The sequence below is a fragment of the Thunnus thynnus genome, chromosome 19 (genome assembly GCF_963924715.1).
Source record: "Thunnus thynnus chromosome 19, fThuThy2.1, whole genome shotgun sequence".
In the NCBI taxonomy this organism is placed as follows: Eukaryota; Metazoa; Chordata; class Actinopteri; order Scombriformes; family Scombridae; genus Thunnus; species Thunnus thynnus.
The window spans coordinates 1,673,752-1,693,020 of NC_089535.1; the positions used below are offsets into that span (position 1 = coordinate 1,673,752).

A 19,269-nucleotide genomic window follows, 5' to 3' on the forward strand; every position below is an offset into this window, starting at 1 on the left:
TTTATATGCTGAATGCCTGAAAATACTGTATTTTGTGTAATTATTATTATTATTATTATTATTATTATTATTATTATTATTATTATTATTATTTTGAGTAATTACTAGTTTTTTAAATGAGTATTTGTGTGCAGTGATAGATTGTAAGATACAGGTAGATAGTTTTTTTAAAGACGTGTTCTCTGTTTTAATTGAAAAGTGAAGTTATTCCTTTAGGTTTCTGCAGGTGTTTTAAAAAGTGTGTATACCTGACTTCACCTCTCAGCACTACATTATATATTTGTTGCTTTTTACCAAAACATCATCTCAAAATGGCTGAAGATGATTATCTGAAATAGAAGGAAACTTTGAATCACAAAAGTTGTTTTGTCTTTTGACTTTTCTATAAGTTAGTTTGCAAAACTGTAAAAACAGGAAACAGATATGTGTACAGATTTAAGTTTTAAATCAGATCTAATTCAATTAAAGGGGATATTAAAGGACAACCTACTTTTGGCTGTTAGCTGAATGATCAAACATTATTTATCCAACCACAAACAGACACAATGAGTTAGCAGCTGCTTTCCTTTAAATTACATAAAAAATGAACTGAGTTTGGTTGTTTGGTGTTTAGATTCAGTTGAGGTGAATCCAAACACTTGAATTGAACTGTTCCTGCTCCAGTGTGAAGGAGAGTTTTTGATTATTGTATCTTATATTCTGGCTCTTTGTACACACATCCACCATGTCAAAAATAAATCATTTTAAATTTAAAAATTCCACCTCCTGTCAATGACAAGCCAGAAGACAAACCAAAGCTCCTCCAGCAGCTGCAGGGAACTGAAGCAGAAATTTAACCAACATTTGACAGTTAAAATTTGCTGCTTTTTGTCTTTAATTGAAAAAAACGTTTTGTATTTAGACGATAGTTTTTGTGTGACATGAAAACTGGAAAACCATCTGCAGCAGATGTTCTGATTTTCAGAAACAGAAAAGATGATTAACAAGAGTGGAAACAAGAAAAACATATTTATTCACTCTGAATGTTCTCTGCTTGTAATGGCTCCAGTAGTAGATTCAAATACAGTCATACTGGTTAAACCAAGCAGACTCTGATGAAGACTTACTGTGGAGTCGATACATGTTGGTCTGCTTGGTTGTGTATATGCTCAAAGAATAAATTGACAATATTATTTCACTGAAGACGGAGTGCTTCTTTTTTTCCATGCTTGTCTACATCACCAAAGGACAGATACCAAGAAAGACTTCTTGAATCTTAATTTTTGTACTTTCACCTGCCTCAGTAAAGAGCACCTGTCATATGAGCCGTCAGAACTATGCAGCGCTTCCTGCTTCCATTGTAAACTAACAATATTAATATTCCAGTTTTATTTCAAAAATAATGTTGGTTGGAATTTAGGGAAAGATTGAGTTCATTAAATGTTTGTTAGCGTCTGCTGCGTCTGTTGCATTATCATTTTTTATGTGATTTTCTTGCTAAACTAATTCACGCGTACAATTTGTAATGTAGCCAACAAAACTTCAGCATTTCAGTTACACTATCAAGACTTTTATAATATGATTGTAAGATTGTAAATCACATCTTGACAGCACTATATGACGTTATGTTGGTGAAACATTGACAGAGCATAAAGGGCATCATTAAGACATAAATATAACTACACTGTCAGCACAGAGTCTCATACAGACCAATGTCACACTGTTGCTGCTGTTGGTTGAAAGCTGCATTTGAACTTAGTTGTGTTCATGTTAGAGAGGCTGTGTGTGAGAATCAGGTCTCATCATACATGCAGCTGGACATGTGTGAGCAGCTTCACCTCAATGCTGTTGAAGCCTCATTAATTAGTAACAGTTGAAGTTATTTTACACAGAAGGAGGACTGTGACCTTCGTCCTCCATCACTCCCAGTACAGTCATGTTGGAAAGAGATCTCTTCATGGTCCATATGAACCACAGGAATGATTACAGCAACCAGTAACTGCTTTAATGCACATATGGGCACATCTGAATTGTTTAAAGACAGACTTGAAATAATGGTAACCATTTCTTTAAGGAAAAGTCACAAAATAATCTAAATAAGTGACCTCAGCAGCAGCACTGAGGGATTGATTATTGATTAACAGCAGTAACAGTGAACCACAGAGAGACAGAGTCAGGTCGTCTTATTCCTACAAAACAACAACAACAACAAACACAATCTGATGATACAAACACTGTTCTGCTTCTTACCTGTTCAATCTGATCCCTGTGAGGTCATTTCTTCTGATTCTTCAATCTGAATTATTGATCAGACTGTCACTCCTGCAGCGCTGCTTCCTGCTTCGATAGAAAAGGAGGAAACTGTGTTAAACAGGAGGTGTGACTGATAAAACAGCAGAGGGTGAAGGTTTGGTTTCAGGAGCACAATGAAGTCTGGGTAATATTCCAGAGAGCAGGTTTAACAAACTCTGAGTCAAACCCTGAACTTTGACTTGATGAACTCTGAGTTGGAAAACTAAATCTCTCACAGGTGTCCAGTTGGGTTGAGATCTGGTGACTGTGAAGGTCGTAACATATGTGTCGTCTTCAGTGACAAGATGCTTCCTACTAAACCTGACAGTTGCTGTTGCTAATTAGCTCATTTTGTCATGAAAAAACTTCTGTTGAGTCTCCAAACTGCACACAAGCTCCCCGTCTGACTTGTTTCTGCTTTATATGCTGAATGCCTGAAAATACTGTATTTTGTGTAATTATTATTATTATTATTATTATTATTATTATTATTATTATTATTATTTTGAGTAATTACTAGTTTTTTAAATGAGTATTTGTGTGCAGTGATAGATTGTAAGATACAGGTAGATAGTTTTTTTAAAGACGTGTTCTCTGTTTTGATTGAAAAGTGAAGTTATTCCTTTAGGTTTCTGCAGGTGTTTTAAAAAGTGTGTATACCTGACTTCACCTCTCAGCACTACATTATATATTTGTTGCTTTTTACCAAAACATCATCTCAAAATGGCTGAAGATGATTATCTGAAATAGAAGGAAACTTTGAATCACAAAAGTTGTTTTGTCTTTTGACTTTTCTATAAGTTAGTTTGCAAAACTGTAAAAACAGGAAACAGATATGTGTACAGATTTAAGTTTTAAATCAGATCTAATTCAATTAAAGGGGATATTAAAGGACAACCTACTTTTGGCTGTTAGCTGAATGATCAAACATTATTTATCCAACCACAAACAGACACAATGAGTTAGCAGCTGCTTTCCTTTAAATTACATAAAAAATGAACTGAGTTTGGTTGTTTGGTGTTTAGATTCAGTTGAGGTGAATCCAAACACTTGAATTGAACTGTTCCTGCTCCAGTGTGAAGGAGAGTTTTTGATTATTGTATCTTTAATTCTGGCTCTTTGTACACACATCCACCATGTCAAAAATAAATCATTTTAAATTTAAAAATTCCACCTCCTGTCAATGACAAGCCAGAAGACAAACCAAAGCTCCTCCAGCAGCTGCAGGGAACTGAAGCAGAAATTTAACCAACATTTGACAGTTAAAATTTGCTGCTTTTTGTCTTTAATTGAAAAAAACGTTTTGTATTTAGACGATAGTTTTTGTGTGACATGAAAACTGGAAAACCATCTGCAGCAGATGTTCTGATTTTCAGAAACAGAAAAGATGATTAACAAGAGTGGAAACAAGAAAAACATATTTATTCACTCTGAATGTTCTCTGCTTGTAATGGCTCCAGTAGTAGATTCAAATACAGTCATACTGGTTAAACCAAGCAGACTCTGATGAAGACTTACTGTGGAGTCGATACATGTTGGTCTGCTTGGTTGTGTATATGCTCAAAGAATAAATTGACAATATTATTTCACTGAAGACGGAGTGCTTCTTTTTTTCCATGCTTGTCTACATCACCAAAGGACAGATACCAAGAAAGACTTCTTGAATCTTAATTTTTGTACTTTCACCTGCCTCAGTAAAGAGCACCTGTCATATGAGCCGTCAGAACTATGCAGCGCTTCCTGCTTCCATTGTAAACTAACAATATTAATATTCCAGTTTTATTTCAAAAATAATGTTGGTTGGAATTTAGGGAAAGATTGAGTTCATTAAATGTTTGTTAGCGTCTGCTGCGTCTGTTGCATTATCATTTTTTATGTGATTTTCTTGCTAAACTAATTCACGCGTACAATTTGTAATGTAGCCAACAAAACTTCAGCATTTCAGTTACACTATCAAGACTTTTATAATATGATTGTAAGATTGTAAATCACATCTTGACAGCACTATATGACGTTATGTTGGTGAAACATTGACAGAGCATAAAGGGCATCATTAAGACATAAATATAACTACACTGTCAGCACAGAGTCTCATACAGACCAATGTCACACTGTTGCTGCTGTTGGTTGAAAGCTGCATTTGAACTTAGTTGTGTTCATGTTAGAGAGGCTGTGTGTGAGAATCAGGTCTCATCATACATGCAGCTGAACATGTGTGAGCAGCTTCACCTCAATGCTGTTGAAGCCTCATTAATTAGTAACAGTTGAAGTTATTTTACACAGAAGGAGGACTGTGACCTTCGTCCTCCATCACTCCCAGTACAGTCATGTTGGAAAGAGATCTCTTCATGGTCCATATGAACCACAGGAATGATTACAGCAACCAGTAACTGCTTTAATGCACATATGGACGCGTTAGTACTGTTTTAAGAAAAACTTGAAATAATGTGAACCTGTTCTTTAAGGAAAAGTCACAAAATAATCTAAACAAGTGTCCTCAGCAGCAGCACTGAGGGATTGATTATTGATTAACAGCAGTAACAGTGAACCACAGAGAGACAGAGTCAGGTCGTCTTATTCCTACAAAACTACAACAACAAACACAATCTGATGAAACAAACACTGTTCTGCTTCTTACCTGTTCAATCTGATCCCTGTGAGGTCATTTCTTCTGATTCTTCAATCTGAATTATTGATCAGACTGTCACTCCTGCAGCGCTGCTTCCTGCTCTGATAGAAAAGGAGGAAACTGTGTAAAACAGGAGGTGTGACTGATAAAACAGCAGAGGGTGAAGGTTTGGTTTCAGGAGCACAATGAAGTCTGGGTAATAATCCAGAGAGCAGGTTTAACAAACTCTGAGTCAAACCCTGAACTGGAAACAGGAAACAGATATGTGTACAGATTTAAGTTTTAAATCAGATCTAATTCAATTAAAGGGGATATTAAAGGACATTTTAGCTGCAAAGTGAAAATCAGCTCATCATTCACCAACAATCTACTTTTGGCTGTTAGCTGAATGATCAAACATTATTTATCCAACCACAAACACACACAGTGAGTTAGCAGCTACACTTGAAATAATGTGAACCTGTTTTTCTTAAGGAAAATCCACAAAATAATCTAAACAAGTGTAAAATTAGCTGCTTTTTGTCATTAATGAAAAAAATTATCGTATTTAGACAGTTTTTGTGTGACAAATGAAAACTGGAAAACCATCTGCAGCAGATGTTCTGATTTTCAGAAACAGAAAAAATGATTAACAAGAGTGGAAACAAGAAAAATATATTTATTCATTCTGAATGTTCTGAATGTTCAAATGAAACAATGCTAGAAAGAAGAAAACATGATTCTTTAGTGAACTGCAACCTGTGACGGTGGATCTCAAGTAGACACTGAATCTGTGAGTTTGATCAAATAAAAAAAGACATTTAAAGACGTCTTGATGGGCTGCGGGAAAGTGACAATTATAAACATCTTTAGCAGAACCTTGACAGCTTTCTGCACTTCTGTTTGCAAATTACAGTTTATAGCAGCTTAAATGAGAAGAAAGTAAAGGCAACTTCTGCTTTTAACATATTTTTTTCCAATTAAAACGACAAGAATTGAACCAAGAACCAGAATTAGAACAGAAAACCATAAGCAACACATTAACAACGTCCTGGTGATTAATTTAATTGTTGGCAACTAGTTGATGAATTGATTAATTGTCGCAGCTCTAAATCAGTACATTCACAACAAATATCAGATTGTACAAACGCTGATCCATCACAACCTGTGTTGATCACAGCAGACATCATCCAACATCACACAGTCTCTGATAAAACACACATAACCACCATCACAACAACAACAACAACAACAATGAAAAAACAACAATTTGTTCAAAAATCCCAACTTGTTCCTGCTTTATTTTACTGTAGAAATAACAATATGAAAACACTGCTACAATATTCAGCAAAATATTAAATAAAAAACAAACGAACAGCAGCTTTATAACTGTTTGTGGCAGTGCTTTATCTTGTTATCAGAGTCTTTGTCTAAAAGTCACTGAGGTTGTTTGTGTTTCCCTCCTGCGTCCAGCAGAGGTCAGTATAACAGCTCACACAGAGAGGACAGTTTGTTAAAGGCAGGGACAGAATGCACTTCTGCCACAGCCAAGCAGGAAGCTCCAGGCCTGAGAAGTGAAGTCAATGTGGAAGTGCCTTAAACCTGCAGTCTTTCTAATGACCAGCAGGTGGAGACTCCACTAGTTGCAAAAAGAAAGTCTGGTTGTATGGAGGTCTTTGAGAAAATGACTTTTCACTTGATTTATTACCTCAGTAAACACTTTCCTAATGAGTTTATGGTCTCAATTGCTAGTTTCAAATCTTCAGAAATTCAGTTCGTAAATTATGGCCCCATTCATATTGAAATAGACAAGACGCTACCACAGCGACAACATTGAATATGTAACGTAACCATGGTGTAACCTCAGATTCACAGAGTATAGGTGTAGCTGCTGCTATTTCAGTGTTTTCAGTTCATGAAAGTTAACTGTAACATTTTAGTCACTAAAAAAGACTTGTTCAGTGTTTGGTTGTGATAAAAGACCCTCCAAGGAGTTGGTTAGCATTAATGTAAAATTAGCATTAGCATTATCACAGTTAACCATAGACTGTAAATGCACCGTGCTAACCAAGCTAGAAGCTAGTGCTAGGGTCAGCTCCACCCTCTCGTCCAAATATGGTCACCTCTGGCTCCAAAAATCAAAGATGGCAACAGTCAAATCACCCTGTCACTACAAGATCGAAGTGCAGAGACTTGTGGACCTTGTCTGTGCATCCCTTTTGTATGTCCATCAGTGATGACAGGGGGTCAGTGGAACTTCGTCCAAAACCATCCTTCCAGCCCAAAGTCATCACCTCCTCTTTTTTCCCCCGTCCTCACCTCAACAGGGAGGAGGAGTGTCTTCACACCCTGTGGCCCCGTGCAGGTGCTCTGCTGTCATATGAAGCGCAGGAAGTTTCAGGAAGTTGGACCAGTTGTTCGTCTGCTAGGGTGGTCAGGCTCAGGGGGCCACTATGTCTGTGCAACGGCTCACTCACTGGATCTGTGATGCAATCCACAGAAGTAATGAGGTGGTGGGTTGTCTTCCCCCAGTGGCTCTGAGGGCGCACTCCACCTGGGGCATTGCATCCTCTATGGTGCTTTTCAGAGGTGTCTCAGTGGAGGCGTCTGTTTGGCCGCCTCATGGGCTTCCACTTCGACTTTTGTGCAGTCATATCTCAGGGACATGACTGCTGGTTCAGTGTCTTGTTCAGTGCTTGGTGCACTGTCTGAGAGGACGTCATCTGGAGCAGACTGAGGCGTTTTGGTAGGCACAGCTTGTTGCTGGCTTTTGCAGTCCAATGTGAGACCCTCAGGCAGGCGGTGGTGGTGCTGTTTCTTGGTTGTGGCTGTGTTTGGACTATTGTCAGTTTGAGCCCAGCTGGGAGTACATCCCATCCCTAACCGCCTTCGCATTAGGTTTTAACCAATAGCGAAGCCTGTTAGAGGGCAGAGCACGTCCGACATAGAAATAGTAGTTATTTATCTGAGTATTTTAAGTTTGTTTAAGTCACATAAACAAGTAAAATAAACTACAAACTGTCAAAAAATGGCAAGATTTATGTTAAGTTTGCTGTCTGGTAATTATCACATCTATATAGGTAACTTATCAGGAGTTTATTGTAGCTAAACTAATACGGAAAGGTAACAGTCAAACTATTGAAACGGTTAACTGTTGCTAGCTAGTTATCCGGTAAACCGAAAACGGAAATGATGTTGGGATTTCTCTCTTGCTCAGACGTTGATACGGAAATGACCTGTCCTCAAAGATACAGAAAACAAGATAGAAATCCCCCGCGATCAAAGAGGGGATGACTCATCTACCCGCCATTACTTAAGTGAACAAAATAATGATTGAAATTATTCTTAAAACATCGTATCAGTGTCAGGAAGTGACATATTTGGCTGCTTACCACAAAGACTGTGTTTATTTAAGTATTTTAAGATCATGTAAACCCATATTAGCATGCTAAGCAACCTCTGTAACATGTAAGATAAGATACAAATCCTAAAAATACAAATACAATACAAATACAAATAGTCAAAGCTTGTTGCTTCTTAGTAATTATGGGCTTTATTTGGGTAACTTATCAGTGGTTTATTGTGGCGAAATCAATACAGAAAGGAAAACAGTCGGTTAGCTTTGTGCTAGCTAGTGACCGGTAAACCGAAAACGGAAATGATCTTGGGATTTCTCTCTTGCGTTGACGTTGATGTTGACAATTTTCAAATGGGTGACACGCCGACTGTTTAAAGCTTCCACGTTTAAATTGCAAGTTACTGAGCTGTTTTTTGTTTGAACATTTTTGGCAACAGACTATTATATATTTTTGTAGATGTTTATTATTAACTTGGAGTGTTTGCAGTGGCTAGTTGGCTAGTTGAGGGAAGAAATGGTGGTTTTCAACTGCCAGGAGTGAGCTAACTAGTTAACATAACACACTAGTTGGCTTTTCATTTTAACGGTAACTAGATTAACACTATTAATGCCTTTAACAACATTATTACTGTAGTATAATGTACTGGTGTCTCCACTCCCCTCCTGTATACAGTATATTTATTGTGTTTGTGAGCTTTCTGTGCGGTTTGTTTACCAGCTGTGTGACATGTAGCATCAGGTGTGTGACGTCAGCTGGACCTGGACAGGTATGAATGCTGCAAAGAGAGAAATCAAAGTAAAAAGAGTTTCCTCAAGAAAAAGGTCGAGAGACATCCTGAAGACTCACCTGACACCTGCCAGAAAGAGAGGAGGAGGAGGAGGAGGAGAAGAGCAATGTCCCAGAAACTGGAGGCTCAGCAGCATCATGGCTGATATAAAAGCTGTTGAGGTACGTTATTATCAAAGTATTGATGTGGAGCTGGAAGGATTAGTCAATTAAATGATAATTAGAGAGCTACAGCTGCACCTAAGGATTATTTTCATTTTTGCTGAACGTGTAACAGAGCTGAAACAGCTTGTGATTTGATAATTAACTAGTGATTTAAGTTATTTTTCAAGCAGAAATGCCCCAAAAAATCACTAAATCTATCTTCTCAAAGTGAATATTTACTGATTCTCTAATTTTAGTATGATATTAAACTGAATAGAGCTGTAATCAACTTATTGCTTTGAATCATTTTTAAGAAAAAAATGTCCAAATTCTTTAATTGCAGCTTCTTAAATGTGAACATTTTCTGTTTTTTTTAGTCCTCAGTGACAGTAAACTGAATATTTTTGGGTTGTGGACAAAACAAGACATTTGAGGACGCCATCTTGGGCTTTGGGAAACAGTAATCTACATTTTTCACCATTTTCTGACATTTTATGGACAACTAATCAGATAATTTAGAAAATAATCAACAGATGAATCGATAATGAAAATATTGGTTAGTAGTAGCTCTGGACATATCTGGCTGACTTATTTTGCTGTTGATCAAAAACACTAAACTGCATGAACTGTGAATGAATGTTTTGTTTTGTTGGCAGTACTGCAGTGACAGTGAGGACTTATTTGGGGACTATGACAGCATCTTGGAGGACAGCTCTCTCTTGGCAAAGCTGGACGATGCAGAGCAAAACGAAAGGCAGCGTGACCTCCAGACCGAAGCTGTGGATCAGCGGGACTTTACGACTCTGCGTCCATCGAAAGACGGCATCTGGAAACACATCCTCACCGACTCCATCTTGAACGGGCTCAGAGACGAACCCTTCGAGGACTTACCCGCCAGCCAGCTGGCATTTCAAGAACGAGTTCATGAAAATGCAAAGAGGAGCAAACTGCAGGATGGAGATAAAACCTCTACACCTTTTAGAAACTCTGACGTAGAAAGAAACACGGAGGATAAAACCAAGAGACAGATGAAGGCGAGGAGGAGCGTGACCGACCAGCTGAAGAGGACGATGCTCTGTAACGCCGCCGCTCCCTCCGAGGTTTCTCGCTCTGTGGTGCTGAAAGAAGCGGTGGTTTCTGAGGAGATCAGCGTTGCCATGCAGGCCACGGAGACTGTATCTGCTCAGATAACCGACCTCAGACCTTTCTTTGGACTTCCCATCAAAGTGTAGGAACTCATCTACAAACTGAGAGGAATTCAGAGCCTTTATGGTGATGCTCTGTTTTACTCACAGATTCTACATAACTGCAGATAATTCAGAGCAGAGTTCGTTACTGTGGAAGCTGTTTGTCTGTTTCAGATTACAGTGTGATGGTTCGTAGAAGCTTTGGTTCATCTGTGTAGAATAATGTAAAATAACCAGAACAAAGTGTTAAGCCTTTCTACCAAGTAGCCTTGAATAGATTATTTTAAATAAATAAATACATAACTGGATTAAACTTTTGTGCTCTCTGGTTAATGTTCCTTTTAAACAGGGAAAATTTGGGAAAAGGTCCAACCTGCCTCTGCTTTAACAGGACAGGCTGTATGCTCATCTAAGATGTGTCATCTTAGAACAAAGCAACACAGGAGGTTAGATTACTGTATGATATTTAACAATCTTCTGTGGTTGGTGGACTTTTTTCACTGACATTAACAACATCTTCCAAAATGGTCATGCTTTTGCATGACTCAAATTACAAAGAAATATCAAAGCCTACTTGACGGTTTTCACTTAATCTCTCATCTTTACCTCCGGAGAGAAGTACAGATCAATACAATGCAGGTATGCTGTCAATCACGAAATGTTATTCAGCTTCTAGTTACTTTAATTGGAACTGACGCTGAGCAACAGTTACAGAAAATGTTCCACTATTATTATAATTAGAAAACATATCACACAACAACTTGTGCAGAAGCATGACTGAGGGGCTACAAAGACTTCTGAAAGACTTGTGTCGGTCCACCACAAAACTATCAGACACCAGCTGGAACCCCTGCAGCATTCTCTGGTATGAGGATTATCTGGGAATCTATGTGAAATTTTCTCCTTTCAACTTCCATCAGCTACTGCATTTCCAGTTTTCACACCTTCAGTAAGTTTGTCTGAATCTCAGTGTTGACGGATCACTGGCCTGATTCACAACCATTATGCCCAACAAACCTTTGGTATTTTCATGGCCAGGTGTGCCAGGTGCACTGGTGCTGCACTTGCATACGGGGTGGGATCAGAAGGAATACATTATAGGTAGGTGTGTTGAAGGTTGTGACAATTGTCAATCATATTCATTACTTCATCCCCACCATGATGTGCTTACTTTTTGGGAATCCTGTAAAGAGTTTTCATCAGAGGAAACTCATTTTTGTCTGGGACATAAACATATACATTTTTATTATATACTGCTTTATTATAATAAATGTTTTTCAAGACTTGTGTTATCACATCATGTCCCAGTTTCATGTTTCTGTCCTGCAGTTTACCATGAGCTGACAGTTTCTCCACTAGATCATTCCTGTTGATCTTCTTTAAGGTTTTCTTCACCACTTCCACAGACTGATGGTTGTAGGTCTGTACTATCTTATCAACAGTTTTCGGCCTGTCTGCGTTGTCCAGATGACTCTTTGGGATGGTTGAGTAGCCTTCCAGGATGTCCAGCTGCTGTAGGAACCACTTAAAGTTCCTGAATTCATCATCTCCCAACTCTTTCAGTGTCTTCAAAAGTTCCTCTTTAACAGCCATCATCCCCCTGACCCCTGTTAGAGGAAATGTTTAACTTCCAGGATAACTACAAGAAGTGTGAATCTTTGAGTCTCTTTAGAGTCACGATTACATTCAGAATGGAATCTCCATTCACAATCAAGGCTCAATTCAATACATAAAAAGGGACACTATATTCAGGCTCTTAGTGTGCTCTGTCTATGTCTATATGTGTCTATATCTTCAATTTGATCCACTTTTTCATCTAATTTAAAACTTATATTAAAGATATCAGATCAATATAAGATCAATATAATTGATTTCAAGGTCTTTTAATTACTTACAAGGCACTAAATGGTCTGACTTTTCATTACATCTCAGACCTTCTATCCCTGTACGACCCTGCTTGCACTTTGAGGTCCTCTGGTCTTCTATCTGTTCCAGACTCTCAGCTGAAGACTGAGCAGGACCAGAGCTTTGAAAAACATCCTGCCTGAGTAAATAAGGAGGCTGAGTCAGTGGCTTCTTTTAAATCTGACCTCAAATGTACTTTTATCACAACGCCTTCCCTGATTTTACTTGATTCTAGTTTTATTCTGTTTTATGGGTTTTACTATTTTTAAGTATTGTTGGGCTGGTTTTTATTCTGTTGTTTGTTTAGCACCTTTATTTTTTTTTTTATTATTATTAGTTCTTATTATTGTGCGTTTTTATGTGATTATATGTGAAGGACTTTGTAACTTTGTTTAGATAAGTGCTATATAAATAAAGATATTGCTATTGTTATTATATAGGACTTTGAATTGCCTCTGTGTTTTAACAGTGCTATATGAATAAAGTTGTTTCACTTGTCTTCTCTTAAGTCCATTGAATTACAAGATAATCAATCAATCAATTTTTATTTATATAGCGCCATATCACAACAAAAGTCATCTCAAGGCACTTTTCACATAGAGCAGGTCAAGACCGTACTCTTTAATTTACAGAGACCCAACAGTTCCCCCATGAGCAGCACTTGGCGACAGCAGTAAGGAAAAACTCCCCTTTCACGGGTAGAAACCTCAAGCAGAACCCGGCTCTTGGTGGGCGGCCATCTGCTTTGACCGGTTGGGTTGAGAGAGAGAAAGAGAGAGGGAAAGGGGGAGGAGGGACAGAAGAACAACAATCATAACAATAACAATAAGTATAAGCAGCAATAGCCAGGGAAGGATGCCATCAGGACTGTGAAGGACCGCGAAGGCTCGGCCCAGAACCCGGGGTTCCCGTGAGATGAGAAAGCACAAAAAAACTCTGGGGAAGAGGCAAAGTTATTGACATGCATTAATGGTACATGAATACATACAGATGGAGAGGAGGAGGAGGAGAGAGGAGCTCAGTGCATCATGGGAAGTCCCCCAGCAGTCTAGGCCTATAGCAGCATAACTAAGGGCTGATCCAAGGTGAGCCCCGTCGGCTCTAACTATAAGCTTTATCAAAAAGGAAAGTTTTAAGCCTACTCTTAAACATAGAGAGGGTGTCTGCACCTGGACCGAATCTGGAAGATGGTTCAATAGGAGAGGAGCCTGATAGCTGAAGGCTCTGCCTCCCATTCTACTTTTAAAAACTGTAGGGACCACCAGTAAGCTGCATACTGGGAGCGCAGTGTTCTAGTGGGATAATACGGTACTATGAGCTCTTCAAGATATGATGGTGCCTGACCATTAAGGGCTTTGTAAGTTAGGAGAAGGACTTTAAATTCTATTCTAGATTTTACAGGAAGCCAATGTAGTGAAGCTAAAATGGGAGAAATGTGGTCTCTTTTTCTAGTTTTAGTCAGAACACGTGCAGCTGCATTCTGGACCAGCTGGAGAGTCTTTAGAGACTTGTTAGGGCAGCCTGATAATAAGGAATTGCAATAATCCAGCCTAGAAATAACAAATGCGTGAACTAGTTTTTCTGCATCTTATAGGGACAGGATGTGCCTGATTTTTGCGATATTACGTAAGTGAAAAAGGCAGTCCTTGAGATTTGATTTATGTGGGAGTTAAAGGACATATCCTGATCAAAGATAACTCCCAGATTCCTTACGGTGGTGCTGGAGGCCAGGGTAATGCCATCCAGAGTAGCTATATCATTAGATTATGTGTTTCTAAGGTGTTTAGGGCCAAGCACAATAACTTCAGTTTTATCTGAGTTTAATAGTAGAAAATTGCAGGTCATCCAGGTCTTTATGTCGTTAAGGCATGCTTGGAGTTTGTTTAACTGATTGGTTTCATCAGGCTTCATTGATAAATATAATTGGGTATCATCTGCATAACAATGAAAATTTATGGAGTGTTTCCTAATAATATTACGTAAAGGAAGCATATACAAGGTGAATAGAATTGGTCCAAGTACAGAACCTTGTGGAACTCCGTGTCTAACTTTTGCCTTCATGGAGGATTCATCATTAACATGTACAAACTGAAATCTGTCTGATAAATAGGACTTAAACCAGCTTAATGCAGTTCCTTTGATGCCAATTAAATGTTCCAGTCTCTGCGAAAGGATTTGATGGTCAATTGTGTCGAATGCGGCACTAAGATCTAACAGGACAAGTATGGAGACAAATCCTTTGTCTGATGCAGTAAGGAGGTCATTTGTGACTTTCACCAGTGCTGTTTCTGTGCTATGATGCCTCTAAATCCTGACTGGAAATCCTCAAATAAACTATTGTTATGTAGAAAGTCACATAACTGATTAAAGACTGCTTTCTCAAGGATCTTAGATAGAAATGGAAGGTTAGATATAGGTCTATAATTGGCTAAAATGCCTGAATCAAGAGTAGGCTTCTTAAGAAGAGGTTTAATTACAGCTACTTTAAAGGACTGTGGTACATAGCCTGTTACTAAAGACAGATTGATCATATCTAGTAAAGAAGTGCTAACTAAGGGTAATGTAGCGCCCTCTAGACGGCTGGTCTATTTTTATGAGGTACGCTTCCCAAGTTCTTTATGTTTTAGAAATCTCTTTCTTTAAGATTAACTAATACTGAATGACAAGTACACTGTAATATAATATTGGTGAACTAAGTTCTATTTATTCTATAATGTAAGACACTTTTATTTACTCACTGAATGTTTTAATACTAAATTTTAATGTTTTTAATCAAAACTGTAGATAAATGAAATAAGAATTAAAGTATCCTTTAAGTTTATACCTTTCTCCTAAACACTTGCCAATTGAAATAAAAGTACTCTCAATATGTCGGTAAACATCAACAGTACTATTTCTCAGACACTTATACAAATGACAAGAAAAAAGTAAGTTTTAAAGATTTACTGTTGTAAATGTAAACACAAATATTCTTTTAATAATGAAAATAAAACACAAAAATAACACTCAAGTTCAAAAGACTTTTCAGTACCTTTTAAATGATCAATTTCTTAATATTCAAATACCCCTTTTGAGTGCACTCATTATAAAACCACCAAATAATGAAACACACCTAAAGCCGGCAGTTATAACTAACTGAAAAGGATATGGGTACCCAGTGTTAATGATGCAGGCCTGAAGCGATGCTTGTGTGCGTTGTAGCCAGAAACAAAATGGCTGCTTCACGCTAAAGCGCTGAAATAAAACAGATGGCAACTCACTGCCGTAATGGCGTACTCCTCGTCCCCTGTGCGATACCAGCGGGTTGCTGATACATGGGATGAGGTAGACGATTCCTCCTGTCAGGACCAGCGTGTTGCGGCCACGTCGGCTGCAGATGACTTCTCCCACTCTCCCGGTAGAACTCACCGCAGATCACCTGAACAGGTCCGGCACACCGCAGGCTAACTTCACCAGTTGCGTAGCTGGTTTAGCTGCACGCAGATGAAGTCCGTAGCTAAGCTAATGTGAGCTACATTAGCTGTTAGCTGTGCTCCTCGTTGAACACTCTTTGCCAAAGTACTCCTTTAAACTCGAACACGGTGCTGCACTGAATAACAGTCCTTTGAGACTCACTGTCCGTTTATCTCTACCTATTATTCATAAACAGTGTCCGTACTCTGCATATTTTTTTACTGTAACATATTAAACGCCAGGCAGTTCTCCCTTCTCTGCTCCGTATCGCGCGCTCTCTCTTTCATGTCAAGTTTCTCGCTCACACAACAAAATACACACTCTTCCTGTTTAGCCAGATCTTAACCAATTAATTACCAGAATTACACTTTTCTCAATCGGTACTTCCTCTTTAACCCTGAGACTTTTCAAAATAACATGAAATATCTTAAAGTGCATATTTGAATCTTTTTAAACTTTTTTATTAAACTATTTTTAAACAAACTTTATCAACCTTCATGACATATTATTCTTAATACTTTTAATCACATTTTATCAAACATGAACATATTTAAACTATTTATTGTCCCTTTTTAACAGGGTTACACCCTCCCCCCTTTAAATGTCTGATGTCCTCATCAGATTACAAAACTTAACTTAAGTTTCTACTCAAAGTATTAAGGGTGAGATTATGAGACCCAGCTTAGTGCTTACCAATTTTTATAGTAACCCCTCTATGTACAATGGTAATGGGTTGATCTTTGGCCTTTCCTGGCTCATCATAGGTAAGTCTTACAACTGGTTTCAATGATCTTTTTGGCCTACTTGGCTTTGGTGTCACATGTACATTAGAACAGCTCGAGGGTAGTTGCTCATCTTCACTGGAGAGTGGTCCTGACTCAGAGTCGGTTGCTTGAGGGACATCTGGAACATGCTCTACAGGAGAGTGGTCTCTCTCTGAGTGACTCTCTTCTGAAGGACTGAGGACTTCCAACTGCTCTGATCCTTCAGCACTATGTCTTTCTCTCCTTCGCAAGAGATTTCCCATTAACTCCCTATAGGGTTTGGTCGGCCATTCACACTCCAGATCAGAAGAATCACTCAAGGTATGGCTTTCTCTTTGTACAGTGTGATCTGTGGAGTTTCTTTTGTGTCGGTTGGGGACACGACTTCGAGTCACAGGTCTCTTTGGAACATTCTCCATTTCCTCCTGCACTGGTATCCTCACTCGATCTCCTATGGGAAGGAGATTATCTCTGTGCAATGTTTTGACCTTCCCTTTGACGTTTAGTGGCTTTATTCTGTAAACAGGCAAGTTTGGCAACTTATCCACTACAACATAAGGGACATTGTACCAGCGATTTTCCAGTTTGTGTTTTCCCTTCAATCCAAGGTTTTTCAGCAATACTCTGTCGCCAGGTTCTAGTTTGTGGAACCTAAGTCTCTTGTCGTATGCCTTTTTATTTTGCTGGTGTCTCTTGTTAGAGACCTCTGTGGCCAGGTTATAGGCGGTCTGCAAATCCTCTTTCAGTTTGGCAACATATGCAGAATGTGGTTGGTCAACTTTGCCATCTGGGCATGTCCCAAAGCATACATCCAGCGGGAGTCGAGCCTCTCGGCCGAACATCAGCATATACGGGGAGTATCCCGTGGCGTCACACTTGGTGCTATTGTATGCATGCACCAGGTGCACTACATGCTGACTCCATTGCCGCTTCTTTTCTTGGTTGAGTGTGGCCAACATGGATAACAGAGTTCTGTTGAAGCGTTCAGGTTGGGGATCACCCTGGGGGTGGTAAGGGGTGGTCCTTGACTTCTGTATGCCCAGTATCTTTAACAACTCTTTAATGAGTCGAGACTCAAAGTCTCTGCCTTGATCAGAGTGGATACGAGATGGCAAGCCATAATGTACAAAGTACTTTTCCACTAAGACTTTTGCCACTGTGAGAGCTTTTTGATTTAGAGTGGGGAAAGCTTGGGCGTATCTCGTAAAATGGTCAGTTATGACAAGCACATTACTCACTCCTCTTGAGTCAGGTTCCATAGACAGGAAGTCAATACAGACAAGGTCCATAGGTCCAGAGCTCACTATCTGATGTAACGGTGCAGCTCTTTGACATGGAGTCTTCCTGAGCACACACTCTCCGCAGTTTTTCACATATTGCTCTACATCGACTGACATCTTTGGCCAGAAGAATCGGCTCCTGATCATGTCAGTGACTCTGTCCACTCCTAAATGACCAAGGTCATCGTGCATGGTTTTGAGTACTACTGCTTTGAACTTGGCAGGTAGCACTAGCTGCTGTGTCTTTTTCCCTGTGTGGCATGTGCTCACCCGATGTAGTAACCCGTCAGTCATGACTAGCTTACCCATCTCTCTTTTCATAGGGAGTAACTCTGGGTTGTCTTTCCACTTGCCACACTTTAAAGCTTGTATGGTGGGTGCTATCAAGCCGTCTTGGGCTTGGGCTGCCATTAAATCCTGCCTGGACATTTGTTCCAGTGAGTTAAGCTGAAGACGTGTGGGGAAAGCATACACGTCAGGAATGCAGTCAGGTGGAGCTCCAAGCTGCTCAGCATACTTGGGGGAGTCTGCCGATGGGCCAAGAACACCGACTCGCTGGCATATTGACTTGACTCCAGCCTGTGAGATGCTCTGCCATTCCGTCTCCTCATCTCTTGCCTCTATGCGTGACAACAGATCAGCATCAATGTTATTTCTACCTGGTCTGTAAATAATGTTAAAATCGTACACTGACAAGTCCGACAGCCACCGATGTCCTGTGGCGTTGAGCTTTGCTGATGTCAGGACGTAAGTTAGAGGGTTGTTGTCTGTACGCACAGTAAAGTGGGCTCCGTAGAGATAGTCGTGAAATTTCTCCACAACTGCCCATTTCAGCGACAGAAACTCTAACTGATGGATGGCGTAGTTTTTTTCTGACGAGCTCAGTTTTCTGCTTGCGAACGCCACTGGTCGCAAGCCTTTTGGGTATGCCTGATAAAGCACAGCTCCCAGTCCCGTAAGGCTAGCATCGACATGCAGTGTGTAGGGCTTATCAGGATCTGCAAAGGCGAGCACAGGGGCGTTTGTCAAACACTGTTTGATTTTTTCAAAGGCTTCAGTGCATGACTCGTCCCACCTGTCTCCAAACAGCTCCTTCTCATCCAAATAAACATCTCTCTTCCCTTTTACTGGCTTTTTGCTACGCTGAGGGGGGCCATAACCTTTAGTGAGGTCAGTCAAAGGGCGGACGATGGAGGAGTAGTTGTGGATAAATCGTCTATAATAACCACAAAAACCCAAAAAGGATCGTAGGGTCTTGAGATTGTAAGGTTGGGGCCAAGTGGTCACAGCTTCGATTTTTGCAGGGTCAGCAGCAACACCCTCAGCAGTCACAATATGACCCACATACTTGACCTTTGTTTGGCAAAACTGACATTTGTCAAGTGAAATCTTGAGCCCTACTTCTCTGAGTCTGTCCAGCACCTTTAAGAGTCTCTCTTCATGTTCTGCCAGGGTCTTTCCGAATATGATCAGATCATCCAGATAGACTATTACTTGGAGCATGTTCATGTC

General features: G+C 39.4%; 3 protein-coding genes across 3 annotated transcripts in view; 2 read left to right on the top strand and 1 right to left on the bottom strand.

The window, feature by feature from the left end:
- Positions 1-19,269, top strand: part of LOC137170628 (uncharacterized) — a 456,230-nt gene that overhangs the window by 129,522 nt on the left and 307,439 nt on the right. The gene's annotated exons all lie outside the window — the stretch shown is intronic.
- The window catches only part of LOC137170627 (uncharacterized), a 139,985-nt gene that overhangs the window by 91,240 nt on the left and 29,476 nt on the right, over positions 1-19,269 (bottom strand). The gene's annotated exons all lie outside the window — the stretch shown is intronic.
- On the top strand, positions 8,848-10,434 carry helq (helicase, POLQ like). Its single transcript, XM_067574208.1, has 2 exons — positions 8,848-9,186; positions 9,825-10,434. Exons 1-2 carry the CDS (start codon positions 9,007-9,009, stop codon positions 10,398-10,400), a joined length of 756 nt encoding a protein of 251 aa, XP_067430309.1. The 5' UTR covers positions 8,848-9,006; the 3' UTR covers positions 10,401-10,434.